At 39.9% G+C, this 16,022-nt stretch overlaps 2 protein-coding genes across 3 annotated transcripts in view; one reads left to right on the top strand and one right to left on the bottom strand.

Annotated features, from left to right (window-relative positions):
- ITGBL1 (integrin subunit beta like 1) overlaps positions 1–5,745 on the top strand; it is a 229,524-nt gene extending 223,779 nt beyond the window's left edge. For both annotated transcript variants that reach the window (XM_088842628.1, XM_055426638.2), the window contains one exon: positions 664–5,745. In XM_088842628.1, the coding sequence (XP_088698754.1) occupies positions 664–755 (92 nt within the window). In that variant the 3' untranslated portion in view covers positions 756–5,745. The remainder of the gene's footprint in view (positions 1–663) is intronic.
- Positions 5,746–5,862: 117 nt separating this feature from the next.
- FGF14 (fibroblast growth factor 14) overlaps positions 5,863–16,022 on the bottom strand; it is a 170,661-nt gene continuing 160,501 nt past the window's right edge. Inside the window, exons 4-5 of the mRNA XM_055426642.2 lie at positions 9,162–9,360; positions 5,863–7,882 (exon numbers count right to left, since the gene is read on the bottom strand). Of these exons, the coding sequence (XP_055282617.1) occupies positions 7,746–7,882; positions 9,162–9,360 (336 nt within the window). The 3' untranslated portion in view covers positions 5,863–7,745. The remainder of the gene's footprint in view (positions 7,883–9,161; positions 9,361–16,022) is intronic.

Below are 16,022 nucleotides of genomic sequence, written 5' to 3'. Positions count from 1 at the left end.
CTCTTCCAAAGACCATTGGTTGATGTGTTGGTTATTTGCAAGGAATGGGGTGTGTGTTGAGGGGATGGGAGCGATGAAAAAACTTAGCAGTGTAATAGCTATTGCTTTCTCGAGTTATTGAATCCTGATAATCAGTTATGTCAATAAAATACATCCCCTTGAATAAGTTACAGGGAAAAAGGACATATATATCTGCTTTCCTTATCTCCAGTGGCAGGTAAAAGATGAAAGCTTCCATGTCATTAAGTTAGACCTTCACTTTCAGTCCACTCTTATGAAACAAGGCTCCTCTTCCGATTCCATAGCTTACCTCATTCTATGTCAAGGGACTTGGTAGTTTTCAATATTTATTCATAAGTCAGACATAACTTGCTGTCTACAGGAAAACGAAATTATGACTTGGAAGCCACCTGGAGTGATACAGGATGGTCACGCTTAGATACTACGCACAGGGTGGCATCAAGCAGCTGCCATTAATTGTGTGAAAAATTAGATTTCCCATAGCTGCTAAATGAGGTAAGATGGTTACACAATAGAATAAGGAAATCTGCTGCTGATGAATGAAATGGTCTTGCTGATGAACAGCTACGGTTTTGAATGACGTATTTTATAACGTGGTGCCTTCCCATCATGATGATGACTGCCCTGTGTACTTTGCTGCAGGGAATGGAATCTGTAGCTGTGGAAATTGTGAATGCTGGGATGGATGGAATGGAAATGCCTGTGAAATCTGGCTCGGCACGGAATACCCTTAATGATTACATGGCAGGGAACCGGGTTCTTCTTTCTTCTCGGCCCTCAGAACGTATAAATGCAGAGGAAACCACGTATAATCACCACTACGACAGGTCAAACAGATTATTGTATGTTTTTCTCTTTCTGAATGCCTGAATGAAATCTGGGTACCCATTAAAAATGAGTTAAGCAAATTCTGATGTAAATAGCATCAGAAAAATCTTTTCCTACCTTCATTTACATCAGTGGTTCTCAACAAGGGCAAACTTTACCACCCAGAAAATGCTTGACAGTAATGTTTACAGGTAATTTTGATGGTCACTCTGGGTGGCGTGGAGGGCATGTTAGGGGTGGATATCCAGTGGGTGGGCAACAGGGATGCTATGAACATCCTCTGGGGCAACAGGACAGCCCCCCAACAGCAAAGAATGACCTGACTTCACATGTCAAGGGTGTCTGAGCTGAGAAACATTGAATTACATGCTTGTTAGAAATGTACAACCCTGTACAAGAAAGATCATATTCGTGTCTAAGGGAAAAATACAGCCTCACATAAATCCATTGATCATATTTTGCTAGGATTCCATATCACTCATCATTTCCATGGGGACATAAGGTATCCAGACATACATAGGATAAGGGGCAGAAACTACATCATCAGTGCTTTTGAAAAAAAAAATACCTGGTTATTTTAGCCATTAAGTCATTTGTCTTATCCCCCTTTAGACTCACACAAAAAAACTCTCTTAAAATGAAGGAAGATATTATGAAAAATGTACAATTCAACATTTTAAATAAATAGTGACATAACTTGCTTATATTCTGTGTCAGTATATATTTACCTACAGAAGATTAACTCCCCCAAATGAATTTTTATTCAGGGGTTTCTATTTCTAGAACATTTTTTAATATTGGGCCGGGGTTACATGTATAAGAATTATGATTTTTTACTATTTAAATTACTCCATGGTAACTTGCCTTTTAAAAAGACAGCATATAGTTAGATGTATGATGGGTCTGAAATATACATCCACCTCCCTTAAAAATTCTTATTTGTAAGGATACATTACTTATTGGAAAAGTAGGCTCATGCAAATAAATCAAGAAATCATATTAAGATAAAAAGTCTCAAAAGCTCAGAGGGTTTTAAAAAAAAAATCTAGAAATGCCTGAAATAGAAATTACAAGTATTCAGTCAATAATAAGAACAAAATGTTTATTTTCTTAATGGTGAAATTCTGCTCTGTATGAAATTCACATTGAATTATGAAAATGTACAATAATTCAGACTTCCCTTACATATTTACAGTTAAATCTACTTATACACATTAGTTAGGTAACCTTTAATTATTTAGAGCTAATAAAAACCCCACTTTTTTTTCTAAAGGTGATTTCTATCTTGTAAAATCCTAGAATAATGTAACAAAATCATTTCCATATTAAGATGAAAAGTTTTACTTGGAAATTTTACTTGATGATGTAAATATTCTAGAGTTGTGGCTTGGACTTTTCTAAGTCACATCACCAAAAATAAGGAAAATATGCATCTGCTGAGTTACTGAAAAATTTAATATTGAAAATTATTTAAGAGAAAATTTAACTGATGCTGATTTTGATAGTACTAATAGTGTTCTCGTACTTTAAGAGATTTATAAAATTGTCATTTCTATCCTGAGATTAAGGAGTGCAACCATGTGATTGTATCTCTAGTCTCAAGTATATCAATCAATATATCAGTTTTTGTAAATGAGGGGGAAATAAGCTGTGAAGAAACAATACAGATTATACTCTTTCCTCTTCTCTATCTAAACACTTTAACCCTCAGACAAAGCTGTTTTTGTTCAGTTGCGGTTCTGATGCCTTATGTGATGCTGCACAGACACTGAACTTCATTACCTTATCCAGCCATCATAATTTGCACAAAAGACCTTCAGGTTCCTTTCTTGCAGAACTTTGGTTTCTATAAAGGACCAGATGGTAAATAGTTTAGACTTTGTGGGTCACATACATCTCTGTTACAAATTCTTGTTTGTTTTCATTTAATATTTTAAAGCTGAAAAAACAAATTCATTCTGAGCTCCTGGACTATAAGAAACATTGGGAGATGGATTTGGCTTGTACCCAAGCAGGAGCTTGCCAGACTCTGCTCCACTGAAACTGCTCTTAGCTTCCTCTCTTATCACATAACCCTCAGCCGTCTTCTTTTTCTTATCATTCTCTGTATCTGTTAACCCTTTTCATTAACAGCACCTACAACAAAAGTGCTGTTCTTTTTCTATTTTCATTTAACAAAAATGTCCTTGGCATTCATGATTTTTTAAGAAAAAGTTAAAATATGGAGAAATTAGTGTATTATAAAGTTCAAAATGTGATTGGTCCAGATTTTTTGACAAAGCTGAAAATATATTTCAGCTCTATTCTGGGGTTCATTTAGCTCAGAATTATTGAACCAAAAGGAAATTACGGCATTAAGTCACATGGTACCTACACGCTAATGAATATTTTTCTTCTAAAACAAAAATATTTTCGTTTTACCACTTTCTATCTGCTGTAACAGTTCTTGTGTGTGTTTATGTATGATTTTGGGTCTCTAGCAATGCAAACATCAGTAGATCTATGAAGAAGTGATTTAACTTACATGTTTAAGTTGGAGAAAAATAAACATAGTTACATACAAAGACATAAATTTCTACCCTTCTTAGATGTGATTTTGTACTTTGACTTTTGACTCCATTGCTTAGATAGAAACTCCCTCTTCCAAAAAAAAAAAAATGGCAGGGCAAGAATAAACTTATTACAATTGGAGGGAAATTTCATTGGCTTATTCAAGTTGGTCGGTAGTTATGGTGGAAATATGTCAATTGGGGAGGATACATGTTTGCCAATGGTGTTAGCACCAACCCAGTTTGCTTGGCAAACCATCACTGAGGAATTCCTCCATAAAGGACTTTTGAATAAGAGTCTACAAACATCCTGAGACCTAAGAGAATCACCCTGGACTCTGAGCTAATCTGGATTCTCACCATGCATTGGAAGAAATGGCCTCCACCACTTCAAATGCAAACACAACATGGGGATTAGACCAAATGATAGAGAAAACCAAGAGAAAACAAAAACAAGACATAATTCAACCTTTGTTTGCAGACTCACTCTCAAAGCTTTTGAAACCCCACTCAGTGTTTAGTCAACAGGCCACTTTGTAAGCTAACAAAGCTACTCTAAAAAGTGTATTTTACTCCAGAGTAACACAGTTCACATCTGGAGTCTGAGATGCCTGTGTTTAGCTCAACAGCTGCCCCTGGATAGAGTCTCCTAAAATGTTTATACTCCCTCTAATATTAGGGAGAGAACTTTAAATGAAGTGGTACATGTCTAACTTTTAAGTCGAGAAGTATTTTTTTCTTGTTTTTTAAAGAAGAGCCAAATCTGATATTGGTCATCCTGAAAACAGCTGACTGTTTTAGTGCTTTAAGCATTCATTAAGCAACTGGCCAGGTGTGATAAAGAAACTCCTCTTGCACTTCAAGAGGCAAATAATTAGATGGACCATGGCAGGAGTCTTGTGGGTTCATTATGGCACTTTTGAAGCCAGTCCTTAACCCAAAACACTCACAGCAAAGGAACATTTGGAGCAAGAACCTCTAAATTCTCCAAGATTTATAATGGAATGATGCTCAGTTCCATTGTACTCTTTATATAGGTTGGACCATTTGCCTCTCTTCTATAACTTTTTCAGGTTAAGTTGTAGCAAAATATTTTAGCAAACATAAGAAAATAAAATGATATCACTTGAAATATTAAAACAATAAACATTCCAGAGCATTGTTGAAGAATGAGTGAAGCAACAGCTACCATAACAGATCAGCAGACATAACCCTTCCACACTAGACATGAATGCAAAAGGCATGTGATACTGGAAAGACTTGATAAAATCAACATACGTACATGTAGGTACAGATCACATGGTGGTCTCCAAATACAAATGAATTCCATCAGATTTACTGTACAGAACATCAATGGCAACAGATTGCACTTAAAACAGCAAACTTAGTTTTTGAGGGGGGAAAAATGGTGAAGTCTTATCCTGGAAAAATAGCAAAAGAGGTATCATCAAAGAGCTAAAATCTTCTTTGGCATGGTAAAGGGGGAGATTGAGTTTACCAAACTTATTTACATGACATTTCTCTATATCTGTGGGTGATGCAATGCCATTTTGTTACATAAAGTTGTTTGATGTTTTGGAATATGCCTTCATATAAATACTTTATTCAATGTGTTGTATTTATGAATACAACAAATGATATTGAACACAGAAACTGTACAATGCAGACAAACTCTTTGTATGTAGATTGAGTAATACACACCAATGGCTCTTGAAACACAGGTCCTACAACATGCAGTTCATCAGTGCTGTCCTCGTTCCATGCAACAGGTCAGACCAGACACAGAGGAAATGATCTAACTAAATCACAAATAACAAGGACCCCCTCTGCAGTACGTCTAAACATATATTAGAAGAAAGTATTTTGACATCCATTCATAGGGATAAATGCCCTTATAGATAACTCATGTAAAAAACAAAAGAGGTACACATTTACTGAAATCTCATTCATTTACAAAAATAAATCTTGTCATAATTTTAACCAATAAACAAGCTTGTAGGAGAGAAAAAGAAACCAGCAAGTAGGGCTGATTACCAAAAACATACAGGTGGGGTTTTTTTATGTGTGTGTGTGTGTGTGTGCGCGTGTGCACCTGCGCACACATGCTCATGGTAGGGTCAGTCCATCTAACTGGAATTTCAAGTTGTTATTCACAGTTTGTCACATATTATGGAGTATATGTCTTCCCTAAAAATTGATTAATGTAATTCATCTAATGTATTTTAACATAGCCTGTTAAAAATAATAGGCTTTGAAACGGTATAATAAGAAATCAAGAGAGGTCAAAAGAATCATTTTGTTGTATTTGTACTTTAGCATTATCGACAATAAATCTACTCAGATGTTATGCTAACTTTTTATTTATTAAAGTGGAATTCAATATGAAAATGAAATAAGCATAAACAGTTAAATTGATAGTAAATCTTTAATCAGCTAAGCAGGCCAAAATTTTTAAAGGCTGGGCAAAGGCTGTCATGGAGACTTAGGAAAGCAGTGACAAAATAATTTCCCAGTAAATACAGTGCAGATGGGAGAAAATGGCGACTGGGTCATCCTTCCACATGGAAAATAACAAGAGGCCAGTACATGGATCCCACATATAGTTTTCTATAAATGAGGTTCAGTTTGGTCTCAATTAACTGTTCAGAGGAGAGAAACATTGAAATTTATTAGGTATACACAGAGTTAACAAATATATTTCCAAACAGTTTAGTATCAAACATTTTGAAACTCCTTAGAGCCAGTGGTGAGCATTTTGCACGGTTTCTTCACTGTGGAGCCAACTATTCCTGGACTTTCTCAGTTACTGTCTTCTCTAAGCTCAGAATTCAGCAGCTGGAAACCCCAAAGGAAGTTAAGAAAGCAAAATCAAACAAAAGCAAGAAAATATATATATATCGGATGGACTGAAAACCTGATATTTGAACGTGTTGGTTTGCCTTTATTTTTAATCTAGAATAATTCAACAGACTGCATTCTGAGATCATGGCAAGGCACCTCTAACTCAGCTATAGGGCCACATGGACCCTAGAAGCTGAGTCAGAGGTATGGACCGGTGAAATACACAGTACCTGACTCAGCATGCTGAGCTAAAAAAAATACTTTTTTTTTTCCTAATATGTCCAGTTTAAAAACTTGTCATTAAACACCAAAAATATTAAAGTCTAATTTATAACTAACATTTGCATTGCTGCTGCAGGAAAGAACACAACAGCCGCCTTGCCCATGCTCTGCCGAGTATGAGTGGAACGCAGCCCAAATCGGGGATGGTGTTAAGTTTGGTTCATTAAAAACAGGAAGGATTCTCTATCTGAAATGGATTTAGGTAGCGCAATTCTTGTAGGTTGTTAATCATTGATTTTTTTTCCTTTTTTTTTTTCCCAAATAATGAGGATTCATAGATGAAAAATGAACCTTAATCAGGCCTACAAGGCCTACAGAGTTCTTTTGACCCACTTTCTCAAAAACCAGTGGGTCTTGCTCGCTGGGCAAGGCAAATGTTACCATTACCAGTAAGCTTGTGATATGTATAAAACACACACACACACACACACACAAAGAAACTAAGGGGGATGTCAAACCCAGATCATAGAGCGCTTCCCATGACCGCGTTTGACCCCGTTTCTCAGCCCGGCTGCGCGGGCCTCGGGAGCATGGTATCTGCTACTGGACGGGGCGTATATGTGTGTTTCATCAGTAGTGTGAGCCGGAGACCACAGTCCTAATCTTTATAGATGCAATTTGTCATAATAGGTTTAGAAGGCTTTCCGCTTCCCTGATCGCTCTCCCAACTAAGCCAACCGCGACAGTTAAGATTGAGAGGAACACCATCCCTACAAAAGGTCACAGACAGTAGAGCCAGCAGCCCTGGAAAAAATAAACGGGAAGAAGAGAACTCCAGAATAGCACAGGTTTACAGCATCTAACTAGAAATTTACTCAAGAGTATCTGTGTGCTACAAAAATCGAACTGAAACACATGGATTTCGCCGAAACGGGACTCAAAAAGGAATATGGGTAGCTGTCAGCAGGCAAGGTGTCGAGTGGACTCGTGAAGGAGGTCATTCACATGAAGTGTCACAGTCACAGAAAAGATATTAAAAAGGCATTCCATATCTGGTAGGGCATTCCATGGTCTGAGTTGAGCTGGTTGTCCAGGTGTCTCCTCCTTGTGGGGGGGCGCGACGCGTTGAGATTTATCCACTTGCAACCAAGGAGTCCGGGCCAGCGGGGAGCAGCCTACCCCCAGCGGCTCCTGGGCCCCCGGCGGGAGCGGGAGGGTCTGGCCGGGATAAATGGCTCAACGGCGCCCGGGGGCGAGTCAGTCGCAACACCTGAGAGGGCCTCGCTATGTCGTCTTACTTTTGTTGACTGGTTTGCCTCCGTTCATGATGGCCGATGCGCTCGTGCTTTTACTCGGCGTCACCCCGGGCTTCGGGACCGTCTCTCCCACGTCATGCAAAGATGGTTCTCGGTACATGGCAACTAGGGATGGGGACGGGGGAGAGGGCAGAAAAGGAGATGTTACCTGGTTAGGTTCACGCACAGGCCTCCGCTGGAGGCCCAGTCTTCTTTTCCCGGAAGTCGAGTAACCCCATCTAGAGGGAATTCCTGTTTGAAAGCAGTAAAAACCAGCCCCGGAACAGAAAGTATGACTTCCTTTTGCATTTTCCGGTTTTGTGTCTCCAAACTGTGCACGAGGGTATGCCTGGATTTTTGTCGAGGAGAGAAGGTTTAAATGGGATATATCCACGCACACACACACACAGGCCACAGGAGGTATGTGAGAATGGCAAACATTTAATCCAGTTCTCTTTGTTCAGCAAGAAAAAGTCTGACCTTCCTCCCACTGCATGCTGTCAACACATGGACACTCATTCCCACTCATCTTCTCCAGTCTACCTCTTTAGGTCATTAAATTCAAACTCTCAAGTGATTAAAAAGCAACATGGTCACACTATGTCAACTTCAAAGCCATACAAAGCAATAGGCAAAGCCAGAACCTTCTGGAGCTCATTGTTTAGATTTTCTCTCCGGCCAGTCGTGCACAGACCCCCTTAAATAACTGAAGGCAAGTGTGAGGCGCTTTATATTTTTATGCCTCACTTTCAGATGTAACACTGAAAATCTGTAATTAATATCCTCTAAGGCAGAAGTGCCGAATGGCAAGAGGGTCACTGGGACTGACATCCCAGGAGGCTCCAAGGAATTGAGTACTATCTGGTGACATCACTGATTCCAATAGTTCATGTGGTTTGGTTAGAGAAGGATCCTGGGGAATCCTGGGAAAGGAACTTCCAGACTGACTGGTGCTTGGAGAAAACAGGCTGACTTAAAATCTGCCGTCAGAAACACAAGTGAATTAGAGCTGCCCAACCTGCTTTTAGGGTTTTGAAAGCTGATATTTTATGAAGATACCTTATGTTTCATTAGGATGAACCACCATATGCATATATACACACATACACATATATACAGTAACGTATACAAATCTTAATGGCTGAGTGATACTCCATTGTGTATATGTACCACAGCTTTCTTATCCGTTTGTCTGCAGATAGACATCTAGGTTGCTTCCATGTCCTGGCTATTATAAAATCTTAAATGCATAGTATAAGTAGACACCTGTGGGACCACTGTCCAGAGCAAGGTAAGAGGCATTTCCAGCCTTCCATGAGGGTCCCTTGTGGCCATGGCAGAGTCATGGACGTGGAAGATAAACATGTAATACATCTGATCAGGAAAATGCACACATGACACTCACCTTCCAATGGCTTGGGTAGAAAATGAGCTGCTGGTTTGGTTTTCTTTACTCTGTTTCCTTTCATAACTTGCCCTTCTTTATTCAACCCCAAAAACCAGGCTCTGCCAGATTCCTGTTGTCTGTACAGCATAGATGAGTAGATTACGTAATAGTTTTCAAAAACAGATTCTTTAAACTTGCACTCAGGGGTAAAAAGTTCCTGTGGAGAGAAAAGGAAGAAATGAAGGTTAGAGGAAGGGGTGGGAGCTTCCTTGTGTCTTCCTTCTTGTAGAAACTCGTCTAGGATGGCCGACCAGGCAGCACTCGGGCATGGATGACCAGATGTTCCTCTTCCTATAGGTGTTAACTTTTATCAACATACAATGTGTCGAGAAGAAGCTGTTACTTTGGGGAAAATATATATATGTATATATGTACATATGTATGGGGCTTCCCAGGTGTTGCTAGTGGTAGAAAACCTGCCTGCCAATGCCAATGAAAGAGAAGTAAGAAACGTAGGTTCGATTCCTGGGTTGGGAAGATCCCATGGAGAAGGAAATGGCAACCCACTCCAGTATTCTTTCCTGGAGGATCCAATGGACAGAGGAGCCTGGTTGGCTACAGTCCATAGGGTCGCAAAGAGTCGGACACGACTGAACTGACTTAGCACACATTCATGTATGTATTATGTATATAGGCAAAATTATGGATGTCCTCTAATTAGAAAATAGAAGACAGGAGCAATAGTATTCAGTGGAACAGGATACAATTCAAGCAGGGTATAACCAGAAACAGCACAATAAAGTACCACCCCATTTATGCCTTTGTGCTAAGTTGCTTCAATCGTGTCCAATTATGTGGGACCCCATGGACTGTGGCCCGCCAGGCTCCTCTGTCCCTGGGATTCTCCAGGCAGGATTACTGGAGTGGGTTGCCATGCCCTCCTCCAGGCGGTCTTCCAGACCCAGGGGTCAAACCCATATCCACTTTGCCTCCTGCATTTTCAGTTGGGCTCTTTACCACTAGTGCCACCTGGGAAGGCCAACACCCTGTATTCACAATAAATTTAAAAAATAATATTGGGTTGGTCAAGAGGTTACTTTAGGTTTTTCTGTAACATCTTATGGAAAAACCCAATGAACTTTTTGGCCAAACCTCTAAAAGGTATAATGAAAGTATTTGCTAACCTATTTTCAATATTTCTGTAGGAATTATTATTACACGATAATCTAGCGGTTTCCAGTTGCTCGCTGGATCACCAGTATTACAGGATGACATGTTTTACCTACAAAGAGACAAACTGACACCTCAAACTAAACCCCTGACAATCAGTTGGCACACAAGCTAGCTCTTGAAGCTGAGGCCAGAGGTCATGTTAGCTGGTCATGGAGACGGGAGCTGAAAACCATGACCTAACCCATGGTCTGGAGCCCCCCTGGAACTCTTCAAGAGAACCATCAATAGCTGTTACGACTAAATTCCACTCCACGTATTTTGAAACAGAACAATGATTTAACATGACTTTCAACACCATGATCTACATCAACTGATGAATAACACACAGTTGCTACTTTAAAATTATCATTAATATTACAAATATTCAGAGATGAGTATTATATACTTCTAGAAGTTAACCTACAAAAGTATTTCTGATAGATTTCTTTGAAAAATAATTTAAAATTCCACCTTCCTAGTTTCATACCATGGAAGTCACTTAACTAGGTTTTGTGGCTATTTGATATAGGCTCAACACTGTGCTATTCCATACTCATGAAATACAGATGCAAAGTAGACCTTTATTGTCATTATCTTTTTGAAAATATCATGTACTTAAAATTTTTTTCACCTTAATAGAGTTTTATGACTGCTGAAAAATGGTAACTGTTTTCTTTTAAAAAAGTTATTTTCTATACACATTCTGAAAAACACATCATGTAGGATCTAAAAAAAATAAAACCTTTAAGAGTTAAAATTATGCTAACCATAATAAGGGGCATGACATTGTTGCCTGTAGAAATGTTCTTTAAGTATTTCCCATGAGAGTGTTAATTATCAAGTGGTATCTCTTGCAGGATACAATTTATTCAGAGTGCGCCATAACTTTAATTCAATGAAAGTTAAATTGTTTTCCAAGGGGAACAGGTTGTGTTAATGGCATATGCTTCTCATGACAAAGATGACAGTTCCAGTGATTAATCTGATGAGATTAAAATAGCAGAAAGATAGGTTTAGCCCCTCCCAAAGGAATTTATGTAGCCCTCATTTGAATAAGGTACCATCTGAACAAATGTTCTCGTCTTCCACTAAGTTTTATTTCTCCAAATATCCTATTAGTTCTCTCACTAATAAGTGGTAGCCTTGGTAAGTCAATCTCCAGGCCCTGAACAGAAGAAAGACTGATAAAAGGGTCCAAGTTCACACATTTGTGGTGAAGTAAGGAAAATAAAATGGAATGCTCTAAATCTGGCTTATCCTCAAAAGATTAATAAATATAATATTGGTTGAACATGGATCTTCTGGGACAAACAGATTAGAATTTGGCATGTCCTTTGTCATTTTACTGAGATAGGCCAAGGCATCCAAAGGGCTCCCCTGGTGACTAAGAGGGTAAAGAATCTACCTGCAATGCAGAAGACCCGGGTTCACTCCGTGGGTCAGGAAGATTGCCTGCAGAAGGGAAGGGCAACCCACTCCAGGATTCTTGGCTGGAGAATTCCTTGGACAGAGAAGTCAGGTGGACTACAGTCCATGGAGTTGCAAAGAGTTGGACACGACTGAGCGACTAACTCTTTCACTTCACTTTCAAGGCATCCAAGCATAAAAATAAAACCTAAAGCAGGTTTTATTGTTAAAAATCTGTCTTAGAATCAACTGGGAGTGGGTTTGGTAAAGGCTGACCCAGTTGATCATTCAGGTGGGGAGAGGAGCTGGCACCTGCTGGCTAAGATATTGGGTCTCTACCCAGAGTCTTCCCTGACTAAGAGGGTCATAGAAGACTGATCTTAATCTCCAGGAAGACTGACCTCCAGCTTTGGAAACGCAGGTCCACAGAATAGTCAACCCTTCCTTACATGGATCCGATCCCTACTGCTGTGATGTATGAAATATGGAGGATGCTGCTTGCCTTGCATCAGCAATTAGAAATGTATTGTTTCTACTCTAAATTGACGAAGTTGAATATGAAAGATAATGAAGACCCTTGACTTGAAAGTCGTTTATTCTCAGAGGGTACCTCAGTATGGTGGTGCGAGTGGTAAAGAACCTGCCTGCCAATGCAGGAGACACAGGAGACATGGGTTCAACTCCTAGGTTGGGAAGAATACCTGGAGGAGGGCTCGGCAACCTACTGTAGTATTCTTGTCAGGGGAATCCCATGGACAAAGGAGCCTGGTGGGCTACAGTCTATAGGGTCACACAGAGTCAGACACAATTAAAGTGGCTTAGCATGCACTTAGTATACCTCTGACACTAAGTCTTTTTAGGCAAAATGTTTGCATCTTAGGACTCTGAGGAAGTCAACAACACATCCTTTCTGCAAGCTGTGGCAGTGACTTCACAGGGAGATGATTCAGTCTTCCACATTAGAGCCAAAGCTTTCAGGCAGTTGTGCTGGTGGAGACTGGTCGGTACTTTTTCACCCTTCTTTATTCTCTGTTAAATAATTACTGCGAATACACATACTCACATGCACACATACTCTACATTTAAGGCTACTATTGTCTAATGTTCTTTGCTAGACTTTTTGAGAATTTAATCTGCTCATGAAATACTGGAGGTGAAAACAACCCCCTCATTCTCAGGAGAACTGGTAGGATTAATGGAAACTGAGATTGGTAACTGCTCATAAGTGACAAATATACTTTTAATTTGCAAATGGGAGACAGAGTGATGGTGAACAACACCTGCGGATCCAGACTGCCTGGTGTCAACCCTGGCCCTACTCTTTCCTTGCTGTGTGTCCTTGGGAAAATTACTTAGTCTCTGGGCTTTAGTATTCTCATCTCTAAAATGGGTACAAAAATCACAGGATAAGGAACTGCCCTGGCGGTCCAGTGATTAAGAATCTACCTGCCAGTGCAGGGGACACAGGTTCTACCCTTGGTCCAGGAAGATCCCACATGGTGTAGACCAACTAAGCCTATGCACCACAATTACTGAAGCTCAAGCGCCTAAAGCCTGAGCTTCAAAACAAGAGAAGCCACCTCAGTGAGAAGCCCACGCACCCTCAACAAAGAGTAGCCCTCACTCGCAGTAACTAGGGAAAGTCCAGGTAGCAACGAAGACCCAGCACAGCCAAAAATAAATAATACATAACTCAATAAATAATCATAGAATAATAAGATGGTTGGAGGAACTGAGTGACACCATTGCTGACTCTGGACTCTTTGTTAGATCTTGAAGCTTTGATAAAGTACAACACTTGCAGGCCTGCTGGGTGCCGCCCAGCCTAGCACGTGAGGATAAATGCCGTTCACTTAGTCTCGGAGTTGAGCGGACAGACAGAATGGCAGAAAAGATGACGGTTCTCATGGGAAAGCAAAAGCCTTAGATCTTTAGTGATCTGGTTTTTCAAGGAATAAAAAAACCCCGGATTTCTAGATAAAAATCTCCTGTGTATGTTGGCAACTATTTGTTTGTTTCTGCTTTTGTTTTTCAATATAGTGTGTATCAGGATCTGAGATGGCCCCTGAACACATCAATTTGAGAACCCCGGTGTGGACTGGCAAGGGAAGAACTAGGGGAGGAAGGAACCCCCAGGAGGCTTGTTCACACAGCCCTAACCTGATGGATTGTTTTTAAATGACTGCGCAATACCACGATTGTGCCAGTGAGACATTCTACAGCTGGCAATGATAATACGAGAAGACGTATTTAAATCTAAGCTCAGCTATAAACTCTTTGAAACTGCCAAAATGAAATAGATAAGGAGTTTGGTATGTCTTTTTCTCCTCCTTCCAGACTATATTTAGAGCCACCAACACCACCACAACAAAAATCAACAGCGCTAGAGTCCCAGCAGAAGCTTAAATATTAATCTGTAACCTTGCCAAACGAAATCATCGAATCACAGAAGAGAAAAAAACACAATGAAACAAAAATTTCATATCTCCTTTCCTGTTGTGGTTGTTTTGAAAGGAAAGCACCATCTGTGGTGCACTTATTATCTTAACAGTAGCAGCAGAATGCCTCTTTGGAGGGAAACGTCTTTGTTTAGGAAAACACCGTGATGGGCCATTTGCATGCAGCAAGCTAGGCTTCTCCGACCAGAATGAGAGAAGGGGGTGGGAGGAAATAGAGAACCCATGTTCCACAATTTGTAACCAATGAATAAGCCATAAACCCAGATAATTCAGCATAATCATAACCTAATAGCTAAAAGTAACCTTGAGAATCTGACTCAGAGGTTGGCGAGCTATAGTCCGTGGGCCACATTCATGCTGCAAAGTTCAGAGGAGAGTTGAGATTGCATGACGTGCAAAAACTGCAGTATTTACTGTACGGTCCTTTGCTAGAAAATTTTGCCAACTCTGATCTAAAGATAAATTTCAAGGACTTTCCAACGTAGGGAATTGGGGGAGGGGTCGTTAAGCTAGTTGCGGATATTTCCAAAAGAAGTCTGGATAGCACTTATTTTCATATACACAAATGCAGACCATTTGAATCAGTATTTTCATGTGTTTCAGCCCTGGAAAAGCCTTTATGGTATGTTTTGGGTCTGGGCTTCCTGTGAAAGTGCTTGGCTATGTCATGGTCCACAATCCATTGAGTTACTACATCTCTTTTGTTTTTATCTCTGACTATATTAAAATTGTTGTTTTGTTGCTTAGTCACTAAGTCGTGTCTGACTCTTTCTGACTCTGTGGACTGTAGCCCACCAGGCTCCTCTGTCCATGGGATTCACCAAGTAAGAATACTGGAGTGGGTTGCTATTTCCTTCTCCTGGGGATCTTCCCAACCCAGGGATCAAATCCAAGTCTCCTGCATTGGCAGGCAAATTTTTTACCACTCAGCCACCAGGGAAGCCCTCCTGTTACTATACAGAACAAATTAATAAATGATCATGAAATTTTAGTAAAGTATTGATTCAGTTCAGTCAGTTCAGTCGCTCAGTCATGTCCGACTCTTTGCGACCCCATGAACCGCAGCACGCCAGACCTCCCCGTCCATCACCAACTCCCAGAGTCCACCAAAACCCATGTCCGTCAAGTCGATGATGCCATCCAACCATCTCATCCTCTGTCGTCCCCTTCTCCTCCTGCCCTCAATCTTTAAATTGGCATTATTCATAAGCTTGCTATTATTTTTATGATGAGAATAAAAATTTAAAGCAAGAAAATAAAACAAATATATTCACAGTGTATCTTTAAATAAGAAGTTTTAAGATTGTAATTAAAATATGTGGGAACTGGTTCTATAATGTTAAATCTGTTTTCTCCATAATATAGACATGAATAAATCCTAAAATAATAATGCTTGCAACATGAACAGATGGTATCAGTGCTATAAATATTAGCAAAACTACCACAAAATAAGTATGCTTAAAGAAGAATTAACCCAACCATATACCATTCTCACAATTTGTTATGGCTTAACAATGGATGCCTGATAATACTACTAATAATGTCATTATTGTGTTAATAACACAGGGCTTCCCAGTTTGTGCTAGTGATAAAGAATCTGCCTGCCAATGCAGGAGACACAGTTTTGATCCTTGAGTCAGGAAGATCCCCTGGAGAAGGAAATAGCAACCCAGTCCAGTATTCTTGCCTGGAGAATTCCATGGATAGAGGAGTCTGGCGGGCCACAGTCCATGGGGTCACAAACAGTCAGACACGACTGAGAGACTGAGCATACATCATTACAGATACACTTAAATTGTGC

Source organism: Moschus berezovskii, chromosome 13, assembly GCF_049115385.1.
Source record: "Moschus berezovskii isolate FMDL1 chromosome 13, NW_MosBer_1.0, whole genome shotgun sequence".
In the NCBI taxonomy this organism is placed as follows: Eukaryota; Metazoa; Chordata; class Mammalia; order Artiodactyla; family Moschidae; genus Moschus; species Moschus berezovskii.
This window is presented reverse-complemented; position numbering and strand designations above follow the sequence as displayed.